A 22513-nucleotide genomic window follows, 5' to 3' on the forward strand; every position below is an offset into this window, starting at 1 on the left:
GATCCTAGATTGAATGTTTCTTGTTTCTTATCCTTTTATTAACCTCATTTGAGGCACATAATCATACTTTTTGGTTAGTACTGGAAACACAGCATTTCTTCTTTACAGGGTTTATTAAAATATCTCTGATCTTATGTCTTTCACTGTTACTGCACAAAAAATTGTCTTTTTCAGAAGGTGCCAAGCTCCTCAAATTGAGTAGTGATAGAAGAATCTGGAGGTTTTTCCTATTTCTATAATTCACTAGTTAGTTATAGATACATAAAGGAATTCAGGGCAACAATGGATTATTGGTAACAAGCAAGCTTCCAAAATTACTTCTTAGAAAAGAATCTAAATTAGGAGTCCAAGCTCAAATGCTTATATCAAGCTTTCTATGATAATTTAAATTCCTGGTGACTGTAAACTTGCAGAAAAAGTTAAATAGGAGAAATCAGGAAGTATGTACCATCAACCTTGCCTTTTGAAAACAGGCCCTCAACTTCCCTCAACTCGATATCCTCCAGTTGCATCGTATTAAAATTTCTAGAGTTTTGAGGCACATGGGATTTCTAGATGTTCTGGATAATGCCAGATTGAAGAAAGCGAAGCCTGTTGAAGCCTACTTTTGAAGTAATCATTTGAGGAGCAATATTATATAAGAAACAAATAACAATGGCTATATATTTGGTTAAGACATATCAAACAAAATTGCTAATATGCTTACCACTACTTCTTCCTCTTTTTGTTCTCCTTTTTCTTCTTCATCATCATTACTTCCTGTCTCTCCTCCATCTTCTTCATCGCTGCTGGAGGATTCCAAGATTTCACGCATGTCCATCTTCCAATTAGAAGGAATGGTTTTCCAAAGGAAGAATGAGCTTGCCTCTTGTACCCCTTGGGAGGAAAATTATCCATCAAGGTAATCGGAATAAATTACATAATCATTGCAAATCACTACTAACTCTGCTTCTCTGCTAGCCATTTTTGATTTCAGATTGTAAATAAAATTCAGGGCTGAATTTTATTTACCTCTAGAAGATGTGAGATTTAAGCACGTAAGATTTTAACAACTATATGATTAATTTGATACATTTCTCAGGCTTATTGTTGCCACTAATTCCAGATGTTTAATCTTAGAGAAAATTAATTACATTAAATTACCCCAATAAAATGAACAAACGTTCATTTGTTACTGATGTATTTTATGGCAGGGCCAGTGAAAATTATCATTCACTGACTGTTGCAAGATGTCTGGATGTTGGACTATCAAGGCTATCAGCCCATCATAACTTTTGCCTCTCTGAACATATAATGTGGCAATATTCAATGCCTGTGGCAAAACAAAGCTGCTACAGCTTGTTAAGTAAGCTTTCTTTATAAAACACCTGTGAAATAGTGATTACATATTCTTGTGTAAAATGACATATATGTCAGTGGTGACAAGTGATGGGATTCAAATTTTTTTACTACCGGTTCTGTGGGCATAGCTTGGTGGGCGTGGCAGGGGAAGAATCTCCATTCCCACCCCACTAACCTGCTTTCCAGCTCTGTTCTCCTATGCAGGGCAACAAAAGAAGTCCCAGCCGATCAGCTGGGACTTAGGAGGCAGAGAATAGATGGGGGTGGGGCCAGTCAGAGGTGGTATTTGCCGGTTCTCTGAACTATTCAAAATTTCTTCTACCGGTTCTCCAGAACTGGTCAGAACCTGATGAATACCACCTATCATTTTGTTATGATAAATGTGAAATACGTAACTATATTTCAGAATTTTGTGCTTCAGTGATTTTGCTTCTTGGAGTCAGAATTGAATAAGGCACAAACAAGGCTGTCAACAACCATTAGGCATTACTTTCAATTGCATCTTTCTTTCATGTTAAAAACATAATATGGCAATTAAATATATATAGCACAATAAATTAACTTGTTAATAATCTAATTAACAAATGTTAACATTTACCTTTATTAGAAGGCAGCTCTGAGTTTCTAAAATCTAATTCTTCAACGTCCTTTCTTGCTACCGAATAACTGCAATAAAATTAATAATTTACATTACGTTTGTCCTAAAAAGTTGATTAATTTCTATTTCTCTTTCCTTTAATGCTGCTACTTGTATTGTCAATGCAAAAATTTGTCTGCTCTATGAAGAAATGTTGTTTCAATGTTTAACATTTAGTAAGGTTATGTTATCACATGTTTTGAAAGATTAAGTTTGGCATCTACCAAAATGTTTTAATTAATATCTGGTCCCATCAATACTGGCCCAACTGATTACCTTGACCAGGAAGAAACTGGGCAGGCTCAGGGAACTACAGCAGCCCTGATGCTGTGGAACAGCCTCCCCATGAAGATCAAGCTGCTTGCGCTTTTCTTTCAGAAATTCTTGAAGAATGTTCCAGAGCAATTTCCCTTGATGTGAATGTGTCCATCTCATTCTCATTTATCTTTATTTTCTTTTGGTCATTTTTACTTTTGTACCTTTTAAGAGCTTGCTTTTTTAACCATGTATAAACTTGTACCCTTTCTACAGAAGCTGAGATTTCAACTGCAGCAACATAGAAATATGGTTAAAAATGAATTGATTAATGGAATTTATTAATAATCAGGGCTGATGATGAATAAGTGTAGAGGTGGCTACACTCACATCACATGGGACATTTTTCGCAATGTTGTTTGAACCTACAGTATTTTCCTCTTTCATGGGCATCATGTATTCTCCTGATCTTGTTTGTTCATGTTTAGCCATTATTTATCTGGTCCTTGTAAGCTGCTTAGAGTGTGATTGAATTGTGATACAAGCTAACCAATACATAACTAAAGCAATGTCACTGCTTTTCCATGATTGTCCCTACCTTATATATTTGCCACAGCAATCCAGAAAGCCCCCAACCCCTTGGGTCTTCTTGTAAGGCCACTTAATCTGGCTCATTACCCAAACACTGAGGTAGAGTTGTGGACACTGTAGAGAGTTGTTGGAATCCCCTGATTGAGGAAACATTTTTTTATTTAGTTTTCCTATGGTTTTATTGCTGTGAGCCCAGAGTTGTTTAAAGATGGAAAGTCATACAAATATATTAAAATAAATATCTTTAAATTTTACTAGTTTGGTTTGCCTTCCTTGTAAGACAGCATTAGGTCAGGCTCTGAAAGAATAGACAACAAAAATAGATTTGGGTTCAAATCCCAATTTTACCACAGATTTACTGGTGGCTTTGATTAAGCCAATATCCAAAAGTTTGAACTCCAATTTTATAAAAACTCACTTGACAAAATTATTGCTGCATCTGCTGATTGCAAAAGTAGTAAAACACTGTAAGGTCTATAGAGAGACCATTATATGAAAACTGTCGATAACAAGCTATCTTCAAATGTATGTATATCTATTGTATATGTCTGGTGTTTCTGCTAGATTAATCTGAAGCATATGCCATACTTCCAAATTGCCAAAAATGTAGGTTCCATCAAGGTCTATAGAGATATATTTTGACTTAAATGTCAGTTGGACTGCAAGATAAGGAGCACTAGTTGGAATGGAAAAGAAAAATGAATTACAGTGGCCCTTCTTATCAATCATGCTTTGTAATTTTACACATAGCATGTAATTGTTAATTGTCACCAACATTTAAAACTTCCAAAATAATTATACTTGCTGCAGGATCATCTCAAATGAAGTAAAGTAAATAAATAGTTCCCTATTAAATACCTTTAAGTTTCATCTTCCTGGTTTCTGCTTCTCAGTTAAAAATCAGTATATGTTTATAATATATATTATTTATAATATATCATCTACACACACACACACAAACAAATTCTCAAATTCTATATAGGAATGTTGTCTAAAATTTACTTACAATTTGGAATCTGCAAAAGAACGAACTAAACACTGGTCCTTTTTCACTAAAATGTCATCACTGCAGCTGGGGGATAAGACCTGGGGTTTCAAATAAAACACATTAGACTGGGCAGTGTTTTCCATTTTCCATTAGTAAAAAAAAACAGCTTATGTAAACAAGGTTCAAACTATGTTATGGCCTCTCCCAGGTGCAACACTTAATTATCTAGAAAAAATATAACCTTAAGTAATCACTATGAAGGAAGATAATTTTTTCTCCTCTCTTTAGAGATCATCCAATAAATTATAATAGTTAACATTAAATTTAGGACATGTATATCATACCATTTACACTCAAATGAAACTCTTTACTGCTACATAAACACAATAAACACAGCCTTATGAATTTAACAGCAAAATGAAAACTGATCCAGTGCCAGTCTCTTGTATTTAAAGGAAGGGTATGGGATTTGGGGAGTAGTTAGCATCCATTCTAGCCACACTATTAGACTTACTGTCAATTATAAATTCTATTGCTTTCTCTAAAAGATATGGTTGATATGCCAGGTATTTCACTGATGAAAAAATGGCCCTTGATGAAAAAACGCGGAGAAGGCAGAATAGCATCAGAAGTAACAAGATAGGACTGAGTTATCTCAGGATGTGATGCAAATCCATATGTAGTCTAGCCAAAACAACAACAACACCCTTTCTATATAAAGTTGCTACCAAACAGATGAGCTTTATTTAGCTTTAGAATATACTAAACAATCCATTAGTTGGGTCATTCTTTCGGATATATTTCCCGATTCCCTAATCAGAGTAACAAAATGACAATGGGCAGGTGGGGAAAACAACAACCAGTGGAAATAGGAGTAACCTCTGACCTCCTTGCCAGCTTCCCCACTGACCGCTTATACTGTAGGAAGCTGGCAGAGGATGTTGGAAATCATGATCACACATTTGTGGCAATGCTACAGAAGCCACAACTTTATGACCACATCTGGTGTGAGGATCCTTAATATTTCAATTACACAATACTGTAACGGGTCCTGGATTTTGTATGCCTTGTTTAAATTAGTAGATATTTGAGATATCTTGAAAATTTTTGTGATACAATGTACCATTTGGGCTAATTGAAGATAACAAACACACAAAAGAAGTTTAGTAGTATACAGGTAAGATTTAAGCATGTAAGATTTTTAACAATGATATGATTAAACTGAAATAGTTCTCAGGCTTATTTTTGCCATTAACACGTCACAAATATTTAATCTTGGAGAAATTTCTCATTTGATTAAGACAGAAATAGTAAATAAATGAATATTATGCAAAAGTAGTCATTAAAATGAGTCATTCAGGCAACCAAATTTAACATAGGAACTGAGTTTGCCATGGCATTTGCAAAGGACAAACAGCTATGGCAAAAAATTTTACTACCGGTTCAGTGGGCGTGGCTTGGTGGGCGTGGCAGGGGAAGGATACTGTAAAATCTCCAGTCAGAGGTGGTATTTGCCGGTTCTCCGAACTACTCAAAATTTCCGCTACCGGTTCTCCAAAATTGGTCAGAGCCTGCTGAATACCACCTCTGAGCTATGGATTTCCTCCCTTATTGCATAGATGGAAACATCTATGGAAGTTTTATCAAGCAGATGATCTAGCAGATAATCTTCAGTGAGTAGTACCTTAATATCATTTGAGTTGTACTGTGAGGAAATTGTATAATTCTTTTAAAACAATACTACTTGGATTCATCCTTTTAAGCAATAATCTATCTACCTATTCCATTGCATTGATTGTATTTGATGTGTGCCTCCTCACAAAGCAAAATAAGGTTCTTGTATTTGCATGTGCAAGAAAGCAGCAAATAAATTTAGCAAATAAAAGAAATAACAAATAAATATTAAATCTCTCATCTGCTTGGCTTTTAAGTGTCTTTAAAACCCCTACCCTACCAATTGTCACTTTTTTTTTCTTGGTAAGTTCTCCATTATAATAATAGAAACAGTAACATGGACCTTGTTTGCTAAATCGTTGGAACATGTTTTTAAAAGGATCTGTCAGTGTCCAGTGTTCTATATTCAGCCTGCTATAAAATAATATTGGGAAGTTTCTGCATAACTTCTTAGGAACTATCCTGGGGGCCCTAAAATATGCTTATTATAACATTCCCTACTAAAAGAAACAAATCCAAAATTGATAACTCGTTTACTGATAACCTCAATAATATTCAATGACCTTTTCATGGAATGGCTTCTGAAGGCAGTCCAAAAATTGCAACTGGCTCAGAATGCAGCAACACAACTATTGATTTATACTTCTTGCAGCTTCCACCTTATTCCACATCTTCAACAGCTTCAATAGAGGCTGACTATTCTCTGACTCCAATCTGAGAAGCTCATAATATTATGTAATGCTTTACCTGGTGAAAGATCAAGCTATTTACAAGACAGTTTACTCCCATATAACCCATTCATGCTCTTAGGTTACCAACAGAAGCAGTTGTTCTTCCCCTTTGTGTCAGAATTATAGAAAAAAAGTCTCACAGCAGTTGCACTGTAATCTTGTGTTGGAGGACATTATTAATAATTCATTGCCATGAACATAACTCTCTTTGGTTGCCCTCTAACATTTTGGGTCCACCTACCTCTGGAGAGAGAAGGGGCAAGTTTGGTTGACCCTTCTTGCACGACTGATGAACCCTGTTGGCTTTCAGAGGGAGCTTGGGGATTTTCTTGAACACCTGTCTGGCAGGTCAGCTGAGGCCTTGGCTATAGCCTATAATAGGCATGTGATTGGGCCATATTGTTCCTATACAAACTCTCTCTGTAAACCAATCCTAGGGTGCTCCTTGGTTTTCTGAAGAGCTCCAGTAGGTGAAACACCAGAAGCAAAAACTGGAGTGTCTCTGGAGAAAGACAAAGAGTGAATCCAACTGAATACGAGTACAAATGTACATTATAGATATAAAGTCTGCAAAATATCACTATTTCTCTGCTCTTATAGTAACTTTTGTTAGTCAATCTATTGGTGATAGATGGATCACAGAATCATCTGCAGGGCTAGGTAAGGAATAATCAATTAATCTGGCAGACAAAAATCATTAAGATTTGATTAACCTTGACTAGGCAAATCAGAGTCGCTAGTCGAGTTGTTCAGGCAGTTTTGTGCTGTTATCTGGAATGAATCTTATTTTTTGAGTTACACCCAAAGAAGTAGGCAAGTCCTCTGTCTGTTAGCTAAACCTCTTATTTGTTAGATCCTGGTTCCTCCTAGATTATTAAAGCAGCCTGAGGCATAATCACAGGTTGGCTTCCTGAAATGTTTCCAGCCTATTTGAGGGGGAATGATCCCAACAGTAGTACGTCCCTTCCTCAAGAGGTTATTGTTGGACCCATTTCAGTGTGGTTTCAAACCAGGGTATGATATGCAGAAGGGCACGGGTTGTGCTTGTTCATTACTTTTCAAAGAAAGTGGGACATCCATCCTAGTGCTTCTTGATCTCTCAACAGCTTTTGACACTTTAACCACAGTATCCTTCTGGATTAGCTGCAGGAGTTTAGGAGTAGCACTGTGCTTCATTGGTTCATACCCTTCCTCAATGGTTGGTTCTAGTTGATGCTCAGGGTGGGGGATGGGGGAAACAGGTCACATCCAGAGCCTTATGTTGAGGATATCAGCCCTCCCAGATAAACCAGATAGGAAATACAATTAGAAGAGCTAATTCTACTTTATTGTAAAGCTTCATAAACAGAATCTTGCAAGTCTGAAGATACAAATCTCTCACCATTTTTTTAGTATTCATGCTGCTGCTTCTTGCTGGGAGATCCTGGTGAGGTCCATCAGGGAGAATGTATAGACTATTTAGCCATGACAGTCACATTGCCCGGGGAGCACCATGAGGAGGCTAGTCTATATTGTTTTAGTGGGCAATGTCTAATCTAGATCTGTCTAATTTAGTGCCTGATCCAGTACAATGCCCCTTTGGCTTTGATCTCCTAAGGAAAATCTGGACAGCCCTCAATCAGATTTGTGGCAGGTGCCAATACTGGAAATATGGTATAAATGGGGTTGGTTGACTGTGACTGTAGGACATCCCACAAACTTTACAGCATATTGCAATGGGATGGCCCCTCAGAAGGTTCCCTAGATCTCTGTATGAAATACATCATCTCAAGGGCACTGCTGTCCAATGGCTAAATGATCTAGATATCTAGCCACAGGTTTATCACTTCAATAAACTTCTCATACATAATTTTATTCATAATTTTCTTCATGACTCATACTGTGCATTCTTAGAATAATTCACTGCTCTGGTGTTTTATATTTTGATACACATTTTAAATTTGTTTCTGTGAATTTTATGGTGTATTTTGCTACACTACACAAAATAAAAATAAAACTGCCACTTTCAACAGCTCATTCAAATGCAGTGGATTCTTTCTAGGTTTCTTCCTCTGAGCATTAAGACACTGCGGGCTCCCCCAGGAAACATTTTTTCTTCTCCCTCACATTCTCACATATTGTTAGAAGTAATCTTCAATTTACAACCATTCATTTAGTGACCATTTGACCTTACAACAGCTCTGAAAGAAGTGACTTTTGACCATATTTCACACTTATGACTGTTGCAGCATCCCCATGGTCACATGATCAAAATTCTAATGCTTGGCAAGTGGTTATGACGGTTGCAGTGCCTTGGAGTCATGTGATCACCTTTTGCAACCTTTTGACAAGCAAATTCAATGGACAAGCCACATTCACTTAACAACTGTGTTAATAACTCAACAATTGCAGTGATTCACTTAATACCTATAGCAAGAAAGGTTATAATTTGGAGCAAAACTCACTTAACAACTGTCTCAGTTAACAAAAGTGAAATTTTGGGCTCAATTATGGTTGTATGTCAAAGATTATGAAATAAAAATAAAACCACCACTTTTAACAGCTCATTCAATTGTGGTGGATTCTTTCTAGGTTTCCTCCTCTGAGCATTAAGCCACTGGGGGCTTCACCATAGGAAACATTTCTTTTTATCCCTCAAGGTCATTCTCAATTGTGGTTGTACATCGGGATGTCTGGGGACTCAATGTTCTTCCCTCTCCTAAGATTAGACACATCTAATAAGTATTTCTCGACACTTGGCTGAGAAATTCTGTGAGTTGAATTCTATACATCTTAAAGTTGCCAAGGTTGAGAAACACTGATCTACATGAAGCCAATGAGAGAGGTCAGTTACCAGTTCAGTATTATTAATATGCTGATGATACCTAGCTTTGCATCTCAATCCTGGTTTGCAGGGGTGAAGCTACTGATATATCGATCCAGTGTCTGGAGACTGTTTGGATCTGGATGAGATGAAACAAACTTTGGCTCAATCTTAACAACATTGAGTGACAGTGGCTGTTTGGGCCCAAGGGGTTGGAGATGTTACCATTATTGGTTTTTAATGGAGCTGCACTTCCCCAATTGAGAGTGGTGAACAACCTGAGAGACCTTCTGCACTTGTAGCTATTGCTTTAATTGTGGCAGTTGTGGCCAGGAATGCTTTGTACAGATTTACCTGGTGTGGCAGCTGTGCCTGTATTTGGGGGAGGGCTATTTTGTTTTATTGTATTGTTTTTAACACAGTTTTAGTCTGGGTTGCATGTATGCTTGTATATTTTCTTTGTTTTTATGGATTTTTTTGGTTTTGTATAACTACTCAGTCCACTAGAGTTGGGGAGCTATAACAAATTTGAATAAATAAAATTGCCATTTGAAACATTTCCTAGAACATTTACGTATTTATTTAGGCCTATCGCTGCAACTTTGTTTGGTATTGTCATACATTCACTCACTCACTCATTTATTGGATTTATATGGCTGCCCATCTCACATGTGACTCCTGTTTTAATACTGATGATAGGGATGCTTTACTGTACTATATAAACAGAATGGACAGCATATAAATCAGAAATACAAAACTGATTTCTTTAGAATATTGCCATTTTTTGTTAGATTTTTTATCCTGTTTTTCTATGCAGGAGCTCAAAGAAGAATCACAGAGTTCCATCCTCACATTTTAGCTACAATAACCCCATGAGGAAGATTAGAAGGAAGAAGAGTGGTGGTCCAGAGTCATCCTATGAGCTTCTGAGGCAAAGATTTAAATCTGGGACTCTTCGCTGCCAGTCCAACACCTTTAGTAGAATATATATTTATATAGAATATATTTAAAATATATTTATAGATATATTCAAATGAAAACTGGAAGGAGTCAAAAATCTGATATACTTTCAGAGACAACTGACATGAAAATATATTATTATTACTATAATGCTACTCTATAAATTATATAAATTCTAAATAATGGCTAGCGGCTTTTTCGCTATAAAGTACAAACAAAACTGAAACATTGTGCTCTCAAGATGCAAATAACCTGAATTTGGGGGAGAAATATAATTTGATGCCATTCTTAAAAAACTTCTTACTTACCAAAGCTGGATACCGTTCTGCCTTTTCAGTACTGGATACCACACTGACAATTTTACCAAGCAATTCATCATTAAGACGTCTCTTATCTTCTTCTTCCTCTTCACTAGTTTCTTCCTCTTTTTCATCTTCATTGCTAAAAGAATTAGGCATATAAAGATGTACACTGTCAGATTGTGAAAGTAACACTTGAAAGGAGACTAACTTCATCGTAGCTATTGGATGTTGAGTTCAGAGGTTCTTGGAAATTTATTTTGTGGGAACAATTCAGCAAATACTAGAATGTTTAAAAATAACATCAGTAGACATTCTGATGCTAATTTACAAATGTCAATGGAGATTCTCTATCATCTAGGTCATTGATTATCCCAAAAGTGCATTTTCAAAAGGCAAGAAAAAGAACAAGAAAGTCCAGTTGCCTTTTGAAAAAGCACCTTAGGGATAATTTACAAATATTTATGAGAAGAAATACTGAGATGAGAAATGAGAACCACTGAATTTATGTGTGTCTACCCATATGTTGAGGTATGAGGTTTTAACGTAGAAAACATTTCAACTCCCAGAATTCTCCAGCTAGAATACTTGTCAGGGAATTCTCAGAGTTGAAGTTCACACATCTCAAAGTTACTTAGGTGGAGTATTTAAGGGCTGCCCTACTGTTACATTCAGGAATATGTCTACCTACCCAAATTGTTCATTAAGTTTATCCCCTCTTTAAAACAATGGAATATACAAATTAGGAACATGCATAAAGAACTAATACACAGACCTGCTCTAACGAAAGCTAAAATCACAATTACATATGTAATGTGCACTATATAACATTTTTTGCATAATTCCTGTATTACCAGACACTGAATAGCAATATTTATAGGAAATCCTGCCTTCTGATTGCTTTTGTCCTCCATCTCATTTTAAATTCTTTCACAGAATAGGGCACTAGAAATGCATTTCTAAGTTACCCTAGCATAGATATCTAAATCTGTAAGAAATCCAGAAAGGCATCTTCTGTTGCTTAGTGCATGGGTTCTGCATGCTTCTGCCTCTATACTTGACACTGAGCTCCCTCCTTCTTTATCACCTCAGGAGCTGTTCTACAGATTGCAAACAACTGGCCTAGGGCTTCAACTTCCTCATCTGAGTCCAAAGTACTATCAACTAGTTTTATAATCAGTAGGCACTTTTTAAGCAAGTAGCTTTATTGTTTGCACCAACTTGGCCCTCCTCCTTTATTTGACAGATATGACAATAAAAAGTAGTCCAGCAGATTGTGCAAAAACATAAAGTTCAATTCCCCAAATTGTCAAGTACATTTCTGAAGGTATCTGCATAAGACATGCATAATTACTTTATTTCATCCCAGGTAAAGAAAAGAAAACCCACACAAAAATGTGGCATCGTAAAAGTTACTCACACAGGAAGAGACGACCTTCTTCCTCTGTTGGATTTCTTTCCAATTACAGGTGTTCCAAAGTGCTCTGGATTTGTTAGTGGTAGTTGGTCAAGTGTCTAAGGAAGGAAATTAGAAAAGATCGTTTGCTGATTTTCAAATAAAAAGTGAAATAGCATTTAAAAAACAACTGTAAAATCCTACCTCGCTTTCAGCAAAGTGCCTCTCCCCCTTCAAACACAGTGAGGTCCGTCTCAATGTCCTCTCATCACCGTCATCAAAAACTAAACAAAGCCAGAACTATTATTAACTAAATAGTAAAGTATTTTCTAAATAAAACTAAACAGAAAGTATAGATTATCCTAGTAAACAAAACTCCTTGTTTCAAGTGTTCTTTTCAATATACATGGAAGAATTAGACCAGGGCCCCCCAAACTTGGCAACTTTAAGACTTGTGGACTTCAACTCCCAGCTATGCTGGCTGGAGAATTCTGGGAGTTGAAGTCCACAAGTCTTAACGTAGCCAAGTTTGGAGGACCTTTGAATTAGACCATCAAAGTGTGTAAAATGTAAGACTTTTGTAAGCAAAGGCACCCTCAATCATAATCTTTTTCTTTAAAAGAAGGTATTTCCAGTGTATCCTGCTCTTTCACAACAATACAGAAGTGCTACACAGTACAATACAGAAGTAGTGGTACAATACAGAAGTGCTACACAGAGAGGGATGGAGAATGAATAACTAAATAATGCTTCAGACACGTATGGACTCTTATTTCCACATTGGCTTGAAATTATGGAATCAAAATTGAAGACATCTGGATTTCAAGGGCTATTATTCTAATCCTGATCATATTCTGTAATATGTTTACATACCCTCTGTGAAAGTTTGAGTAACAAAGAGCAGTCTTCCTAAATCAAGATGTTTCACGGTATTCTTAAAACAACACAGGACACTCGGTTGAGGCAGATAATAGTAAAACTAACAAGATAAATATGTGACCTTGCATATATGCAGTGATGAGCATTTTCTATATGTTCTTCTCATACTGATGAACAGTGCTGCTACATTTTGCTGATTTGTATGCTAAAGGGGATTTTTTTTGTTATTTGTTTTAGAAAAGCGGAATATAAATGATACAATCCTAATCACCATTCCTTAATGGACAAGGGAACAGAATTCAAACTATATCTTTCTGCTATATACAATAAAGAACTATTTGCTCCTTTCCCTTTTTAATTTTTGCATGTCTTTGCCACTGAATGTTATTACTTGTTCAAAAAGAATACATAAATAAATCCAGAGCTTTAATTAACATTCCTGTAGCTCATGATCAATCTTCTCCTATCGCTGTGCAAGAGCTTTGGCCCATTCCTCAACTTAGCAACTCCAACTAAATAACACTTAATACTTTCTTAACATGAACTGTTTACTTCAGGTTTTTCATATAAAAAAATGTCTATGGGATTTAGGTCCGGATTTTAACTTAGTCATTCATAAATAGGGAAAATGTTCTTCTTGCTCCATTCTATTTATTCTATTTGCTTGTACATTTGAGAATCTGTCATGTTGCATTGACCCACCTATTTTTCAGCTGACAGAGAAATAGCCTCAAATTATCCTGAAATATAAAGCAGAATTCATTCTTCCTTCTGATGGAAAAACTGTCAGAGTCCTTGAGGCAACCTCCACGATTAATATCTTGTCCCCTCCATGACTGATATCTTGAATGAAGTTCTCATCGTGAAATGCAGTGATTTATTTTTGCCAAGTGTAATAACACCCATGCAGTCTGAACATTTTCACTTTTGACTCATCTACCTGTAGAATATTAGTCTAGAACTCTGAAGAAGTTGAGATGAGCTCCAATTTTCCTGCTAGTGAACAACAGCTTCTGCCTTACTCTTACATGAATCCCATTTTCCCCCCAATATATTTTCTGATGGCGGGGAGCATAAATACTTTATAGGGAATGTGATAGCCTGAAGTTCCCTAGGTGATGCTTTGAGGTTCTTTATGATTTCCTGGACAACGTTGGAAGTGATTTTGAAGGAGAGCTATTCTTGCTTGTTCTAAATCTTTTCCATTTAAAAACTATAACTGTGTGTCAATAGAGCCTCAGAACTTTAGAAATATTTACCTAACATTTTCTAGGCTGATAGGCATCAACGTCTTTTTAAAAGAAATCTTCAAATCTTTCTTTTAAGTTCCTAGGACATATTTAGCCCTAGAATGATATGCTTCTAGAATCTATCTCTCTAAATGAGTTGTCTGAACTTTTGGGAATGGGAATAAGGACAATTACTCTTTCATTTAGGCATTTCATAACTTAGATGATTGTATGAAATAAATGGCACAGATACTAAGCTTTAAGGACATCCCCCCCCTCCAAACCCTCATTTAACATATGTATGATCCACAGGAACAACTGCTAATATTCAGTGTCAAAGATATATTGGAACTCAAAATCTGAAACGGGATTAATTTATCTATGATTAATTCCATAGAGCCTTCCTTTTATTGCCACTTTCTAGTATAAACCATTGGCCACAAACCCATCACAGTTACATAATAACGCCTTCCAATGAGCAGGCATAAGCACACTGGAAAAGAGGAAACAAACATTTTCTAAAATATATCAGATTCTGCTTTCATTTTTTTTTTAAATTTACTAGATTGAAAAACATATAGAATACAAAATATTGTCTATCATCAAATCCTGTTCCTTAGTACTGAAAACATGGCTGTATTTATCCGTGTTTTATAGTATCATGCCTTTGTCAGGTTCTTTCAACTAAATATTCCTTCCTGTTTTAAATCTCCTTAAATTAAAGCCATCCTGAGCATGTCCTTTTTCAAGAATATAGCTGTTCTTAAAGAACATACCATTAAGAAACTATTAAAATAAGGATACCAGAAACCAGAACTGTCTGAGCAATGTACTCTTGTCTTGCTATCTTACAATGTTATAGTGCATATACAAACATTTGTAGTGTCTTAGCAATAAATATATTTATTAAAATAAGTTTTAATAATGTGGCTTCAATATTTTCACAATTATTGCACAAATATATCAAGACACATGATAGCTCAAATTGTCTGCATTTACTGTATGCTCTCCAGTTTGAGCTGGACAACCTAGTCAGTAAGTAACTAGGTAAATAAGTAAGTATTCAAAGTAAAAGCAAAGTGTGAAGCACTTGGAGAATAAAAAATAGAGAACTAAAAACAACTGATCCTTTTCTTTCCAGGCATTAATTTTTTTATTAATTGAGCCATGCAAAACATTTAAAAAGATGTTTCATAATACGCATGAGCAAAAAGCAGCTACTTTTAAATAGTTATTAAATATTTTGCAAAGCTCAGGTAGCTACTTCAAAAGCTGTTCCCAACTATAAATGTGCATATGTGCAGACAACAGTTCTCTTGAGATTGTCAACAATACAAGTAACTGTGCATGCACACACATAAAGAGTCAGCAATACAATTCCTTGGTACAGTACTCAACTGCTTTGAAACTCATCAAATTTGGTACTCAGTGCATTTTGCTGCGAAAATTTTGTCCCAGTATTCATCATTTGTTTGGTACTCGACACACAGCTAGAACTTGTCAGTGTCACTTGCCTTATGACTCACTATATTATTCCTGATGGGAAAAAATTCTCTGGTACTCATCATTTTTGATATTCATTGCACCTCCCGGAAGCAATTAAACAATGAGTTGTAATAGGTTCTGAAGTAACTACGCTAGCTTGTAAAATAAGTGGCTGCTTTATTGATAGGAAGAAAAGTTCTTTATGCCTACAGAGAGATGAAGGACTTATATTTAATACTTGCCCACCTCTCATTATTAAAGACTCCGGTCCTGTTCCTACAGAAAGCTCCAGGCAGATCTCAAGTTTATTTTACCTATGAAGAAATGCTGTGAAGTATAATAGATTGCAAGCTTAGACTGGACACTGAACTTAATGATCTACTCAATCTCCTTAAACCAAGATGCCATCTACCAGAGATAGCCTAATACTGTGAGGTAAGATGCCCCCTTTCTGAATCCATGTTTCTGTTTCAAAAAAATCCCATTTTCTACAAATGCAATGAAGGCTGTATTCTAATTAGAATGACATTACTACAGTCAGATTGTAAAATATTACATGGACAGAAAATTATTCTGTTTGCGATACAAATTCAGGCTTTTGTCAATTCTGTCATCTTTTTAGAGTTGCAATTCCATATATGCTAAAATAATAGTAAGCACTATATATATATGTATATACACTAAACATATAGAATTATGTAGTCCAAAAAAACCCATGTCATTATTGGAAGACAAATGTTCAAATCTTCATGTGGAGGTTTTTTGGTAATGTTGTGAAGTTCAAATGTAAGCTGCATCCAATAATGCACATATTGGTACTAATCCACATTGTTTTTATGTACCTATGTTCACAGACCAAATTCATATAATCTATTCTCCTTGTCTCAAAATACAATTCCACGTACATAATCCATGGGGTAAATTCTATAGAGCTCAGAGAGGCTTATGTCTAAATACGATTGTTAAACATCTTTTTTAACTATCTTAATTTACCTGTAACAATACCTGCTATGAGAAATTTTATAGCAAAGTGAAAGAAAGATGAAAATAGATTAGAAGAAAGAAGAAATGGTGCAAGTTAAGAGAAAAAGGATCATAAATACAGTAATAATAAAAGGAGAAAAGAAAAAAGAGGCATATAGAAATTAGCAAGAAAAGGTGAAGAGGCCTAACTTTTAGCATGACGTACTACCTATTAGTTTCTTGCTGGCCTTCAGTATGTTGCTTGATTGAATCAAGAAATTACAACATAACCTAACCCTAAAAATATTTGTACCCAGACAACACACTGTTCTATTGAAATTGGAATTTTTATATGCTCAAAAAAAAAAAAACTTGGAGCAAAAAGAAAAAAAGAAAAGAAATTACAACATATCCCTTGCCTGTCTCTGACCCCTGGACTCATTGGCTTGGTAGCAAAATTCTACTAATCGGCTGTGAGCAACTTTAATTACCGCTCCCTTGAGCAAAGAAAGATACATGGCATTTAGCCATGGGGATGTAAGTAGCAAATATCATTACAAATATGACAAACCACAATCAAGTGGGGGCCTCAGTGCAACCGTACAACAAATTTTACAAATTAAAATTTTCACCTGAAAGCCAATTTTAATTGTTTTTGTACAATCAAAAAGGCTAAATTTGAGTATCTCCATAGTGCTAGCCATGACACTTGCATTAAACAGTTTTAGAATGTTTGTTGTATTTTTCTAGGAATCAATATCAGTTAAAATGCAAAGTTTACTTTGTAGAAAACTTTGTAGGAAACTTTTACAGGTGATAGTCTAATTTTTTGAGTTTCACCTGTACTTTGTAGGAAATGAAGTGAAAGATGCAAATTACAGATAAAGTGTTCATAGAATAGGAAAATTGTTTTACAAATTGCTGACAGATAGTTACATGGGTTTAGAACAAAAGCAGCATTTAAGTTGAAAGCTAACCAAAAACTCTTAAAATTTTTGTCATGCTATTTGCCTATAAAATGATCTATAGTCGTCAGCAATGATCCCAGGGCCTTCATACAATTAAAGCTGTCTAACAATCAGCCATATCACTGCTCCATTTAACACAATGTTTCCTACTAAAATGTCAACTATCTCTGGCTATTGATCATGCTATCTAGGGGAAAAAATTATCTACTTTAAAGCAAATCAGTCTCCCCTCGCCCAATCAAAGTACTGTGCTGTTAAAATGGGAAGTTCCTGCTAGAATCACTGAAGATACATTAATAATGTCAAATTAATTCTATCAATCCTATTTCTGTTTTTGTAAAGAGTGGGTATATATTAAATTCAGAATAATTTTCTTTTCAGTGAGATAACAAAAACATCTTGGAGACATGCTTAAGGTAGAACTATTAATAGAAAAGACTGGATTGTGAATTTTCTCCAAATATAATGTGCATGATAATGTTTGTGACCCAATGATTACTCTATTCGTTGTATTATTAAAACATCAAGAAAGTTTTCCATGTAAATACCGGTACAATGCTGATTTCCATAATTTTATTAATATTTACTGTAAATGCTATTTTAGCTTCTGAAATAATTTCTGAGGGGCAGTACTATTAAGCCAAAGGGATCAAAACTTCACATATTCAACAAACAATTGTGAAAGCAATTCTTGTGTATCAGAGATCGATGTTTTATTTGAAATGTCTAGAAATATACATAGTTACTAAAACTCCTAACCAAATGTATCACTTCTTTTGATTCTAGAGTATCAATATAAAAAAGACAAAAAAAAACATTAAAATGTTTTTTTGAATGTTTGCATATTTTGCCTGAATGTTATCAATTTCACATTATCGTATTTCTACATAAAAATGTAACAGGTTCTATTTTAGTAACACTAAAAAATTAATATTAGTTTCTTTCATTTCACAAAATCTTCCAAGAGATATATAAAAATTTGAAAAAAAGATAAACACTTTTGCACATGGAAAAATATTGAAAGGATTCCTTTATGTTTTCAACTGTTATACACTGCTAATATTTACAAATGGCCTAAATGACAGCAGAAGAACTCTGTACGCATTTAGAAAGCAGGCAGAAGAATTTAATGATAGAATCACTGTGTCCATTATAAATATTTTGTATATATTAAAGATGTTTTAAATGATAATAGGTTTATTTGATTCAGAAAATAATTTTAATGTATGTGATTAATCAATGGAGTTTAATGCAGTATTAATAGTAGACATGTATAAAACCTATCATACCATTTCCCCTTCAGACTATTCCCAATACAGAATTATCTTCCAGAAAACCACTAGTTCATTCCCAGGAAAAGTTCCCCCCAAAATAGAGTACTTCAGATTTTTCTTCAACATTCCCTGACCAGCAGTAAAATGTTATACATTCTTATTGTTCAATTACTGATAATGTATGATGCCGGCACTTTCAAATTTAATGAAAAATTTGAGTCTTGCCTCTTTTGTCCAAAGCATTTTAAGATAGCACCACTTATTCTCCTGAAATTAAATGCTTTAAACAAACCCAAAGTCCTCTTTCTCAAATATACTACTGCACCATATTTGACCATTTGCTTTTCACAGAGATTGTCTCTGAGTAAACATAAAAAGCAATTGCTCATTAGAAAATAAGATGTGCAGCTGTATGGTAAGGAATTCAAATATATCTCAGTGCAAGAAAATTAGTCTTTAGTAATAAAAAACTAAAATACTTACCCACGGTATACCAGCTGGCATCTGTCAATTTACTGATGATAGCTTCTTGAAAGGTTCCATCAGGCATCTTGGTTTCAACAACTGCACCAGCCTAAAATCATGATGTTTATATTTAATGTACTATTGCAGATTTTTTATTTACATCATTAAAATATTTCACTAACAAAGTGGGAATTCGAGAACACTGCATTTTGTTCATGTGAAAAGTATATACAGGACAGGAAGCACAGCCAAGACATGGCAAAACAGACTGACTCCAGGTTAGCAAAGAAGTGAAACAAAGTTGTATACTTTCTCCTTATTTATTCAATAAATATGCTGAAAATATATCAAGGGAAGCTAGATATTTTTTTAAATGAACATTATTTTAAAACTTGGAAAAAGGAACGTTAACAACCTGTGCTATGCTAATGGCACCAGTTTGATTGCTGGAAATGCAAATGAATTGAAAGCTTTAGTAATGTGAGTTAAGGAGCACAGTGAAACAAATGGAACAAAGAATAAATATGAAGAAAACCTCACTAAAAGTAACAGGTACAACAAACAGCCTCACAACTGACAAGGAATATACTGAAATGGTGGATATCTTCTGCCTCAACATTCACAAGTACTGCCCAAACCTATATTGCCAATTTCCTTAGATTAAAACTTGGAATCACACTTTAACATACTTTTCAATCTGGCAGAACTCCATACTGCTTAAAATAGTCAAGAAAGCTGCATCAATATGGTCCATCAATGTCTATCCTCATCTCTTCCCATTTAGTCAAGGCTAAAGAACTGATATATTCTGGACAACACATCTAGGATATTATCAAGTTTATTAATTATAGGTTAAATCATCTTACCCTCTCTATTATGTTATCATCTCTCATGTACCATTAGAAGCAGTATTGGCAAATTAATCTTGCATCTAATCTTGAATCAGTCCAGTGAGTTAATTCCAAATATTGGCTTATTTTCTCATAGCATACTCAAATTGTCTCCCAGCGGTAAAATTAGATCAGTAGAAAGCAACAGTAAAGCATTAAAAAAACAACCTAAATCCTCAGTCCAAAGAATGCTAGCTGAATTTAAAACTTTTGATTTCAATACAGCTGTGATATACTATCAAAACTGAAGCTATACTATTGAATTTAGAAATTAATTATCTCCTGAATGAAATTGTTACATGAATATGTGCAGCTAAATAAATTCTAATATTTTAATGATGTTCTCTTCTATTGGTAATTTCTTTCCTGTTACTAAAATAGTTAGTGATACTCTCTTTTACAAGATGTGAATGAAAAAAGATGCATGTGTCTTGGAGCCAATATCAAATCAGTAACTACATAGTTTTACTTCAGTCATCCTATATAATTTTTAAAATCTTATTAGTATAACTGAAAAAAAGTGTTATATACATACCCTCAAAGGTCCTTTCACCTGATCATCTTGCACCAATTGTGTTGAATTATCTTGCTTTAAGATCACCTAAATATTTTGAAAGAAATTTCAAAGAATTATACTTGTACAATATTTAAAAATTATGTGCATAATTTAAACTTGCTGAAACCCAGTCTAAAGCAGAAATCTGATCACAGGACATTACCAATGAAGAAAGGGAAAATGACCATCACTGCAGGCTAAAGTGACTGAAAATAATTTCATTTTTTTCAATAGGAGATTTCAAGTACATAGATCTATTTAAGGAATGCATGGAAAGAAAAACCAGACTGTACCCATCTTTACTAGTGTGCAACTTAGAATTTCCTTACAAATAAGAGTGCATGTCAATTTATGAACAAAATAAACTTCCATGTAACATTGGAGCTTAAACAGTTTATGAGTAGGTTGTATCTAATAGTTTGCCAAACTATCAAATTAGGGAAAACACACTTCACTCTTATAAGAATGCCTATCAAATAAGTGAGAAAGCATGTTACATTCTTAACCAAAATTTGTCAGTTCAGCTGTACTGTATCCCACAAATTTTTTGCCAAACTAACAGAGCAAACTATAAGTCTCTATCAAAAGTAATGTTAGTGAATTCAACAAGGCTGACTTAAAGGAATACGAGCATAAAATTTTAATCTAAAATAAATCTAAATCAGGTAAAATTTTAGCAGACCATCTTTAAAAACCTCATATTTAATACACGTGGACTATTAATTCAGATATTCTTTCCTATGAAATGACTGAACAAGTAAAACAACTGGGCCTTCCATTCTTTGAGAAAAATTGTAGATAGCATCAATTGTACGCATTAACAAACTAGGAGTTCTGAATCTGCATAATGTTTATAATACATATGGAAATACATGTATAATTTCAAGGTAACTAATGTGTTTTACAAAGTTTTCTAATTCTTTATAACAAACATAAATTAATATTAAATATCAATAGTCAGCTTCAGTCTAATTGTCAGAAAATGCTATAGGGGAAAATTCAATACTCAAAGTATTGAATTATTAATTTATTAACTGAGGTATAGGAAGGAAGTGACAATTCATGCCACAGAAATGTAATGAGCTATCCTATATCTTGGTAAACCTGTATCTGCATGGATGGTCTTTCCTTAGGTCAATAATTATGAGGGCATATTATTTGTATGTTTGATTAATAGTTTTTCAGAGAAAATTATGTGAAAACCTGGCTGCCATGAAAAACTAATGGCAGTTAAACTAGACAAGAGAGATCTAGACAAATTTATTGCCAGAATTTGCACAAAGAAGATTAGAATGTTCCTTAATGGTCTTTAAACTCTTGTTAGCATTTCTTCTTACCTTAACTTTCACTAGCCTTTTCACTGTCTTAATTTTTGCCTCACAGAAAGCACCCCGATATTTGGCACTGACATCAGTTCCCACTGTTAGGTAGGCAGGCTCATCTGCTGCCTGAAGAAAAAGTAGAAAAATCAATTAAAAAAGCTGAACTGACAAAAAAGTTTAGATATGCTTCTCAGATTTCAGAACTGTCACTCCAGTTTTGTCATAAGTGACAGAGCACATCAAAAGACCTAAATTATCTTTTTAAAAACAAAAGTTTATATCTCTCAAACAAAGCACACAGTACTACTACCTATGTCATAATTTGTAATGAAATGTTAAATATGCTACTAGCTCATACAAAAGAAAGCCCCACTTCTTAAGACTAATTTGCTTAAGTAAATTTGCACTGGACTGCAGGCTTGATCCTACAATCAGGATGGAAGTCATTAAAACATGTATAACGAATGAATAGCATACTGTTAAAAAACAATAGTTAACATTTATACTACAATAACAAATATTCTGCCAGAAATCATAAACACTGAATACTATTTTCACTTTGGGAAAACCTATATACCTGACATCTTCAACTGTATATGTTGAATGATATTGACTCCACACCTACAACATAAACAGTCTTACTTCTCTCTCCAACCCAACAGGAAAAGTCCATTTTCAACATATTGTAGAAATTATTTTTCTACTTCTGTAAGCAAATAATCTATAGCAGATTGGCTTTGACATTATTTGGCATTCTGAAAGAACTGAAAACATGGCTTTGTAATTTGGCCTGTGGATAACATAAAT

At 34.5% G+C, this 22513-nt stretch overlaps 1 protein-coding gene across 2 annotated transcripts in view; it reads right to left on the bottom strand.

Moving 5' to 3' along the window:
- The window catches only part of ARID4A (AT-rich interaction domain 4A), a 52771-nt gene that overhangs the window by 27235 nt on the left and 3023 nt on the right, over positions 1–22513 (bottom strand). For both annotated transcript variants that reach the window (XM_026670195.2, XM_026670193.2), the window contains exons 3-11: positions 21722–21832; positions 20364–20429; positions 18957–19047; positions 11880–11959; positions 11700–11794; positions 10289–10421; positions 3831–3910; positions 1940–2007; positions 707–876 (exon numbers count right to left, since the gene is read on the bottom strand). In XM_026670195.2, coding sequence (XP_026525980.2) covers positions 707–876; positions 1940–2007; positions 3831–3910; positions 10289–10421; positions 11700–11794; positions 11880–11959; positions 18957–19047; positions 20364–20429; positions 21722–21832 — 894 coding nt within the window. The remainder of the gene's footprint in view (positions 1–706; positions 877–1939; positions 2008–3830; positions 3911–10288; positions 10422–11699; positions 11795–11879; positions 11960–18956; positions 19048–20363; positions 20430–21721; positions 21833–22513) is intronic.

This window comes from Notechis scutatus, chromosome 1, assembly GCF_049901735.1.
Source record: "Notechis scutatus isolate UNSWTSFEM ecotype Mainland chromosome 1, rNotScu1.2, whole genome shotgun sequence".
Classification (NCBI taxonomy): domain Eukaryota; kingdom Metazoa; phylum Chordata; class Lepidosauria; order Squamata; family Elapidae; genus Notechis; species Notechis scutatus.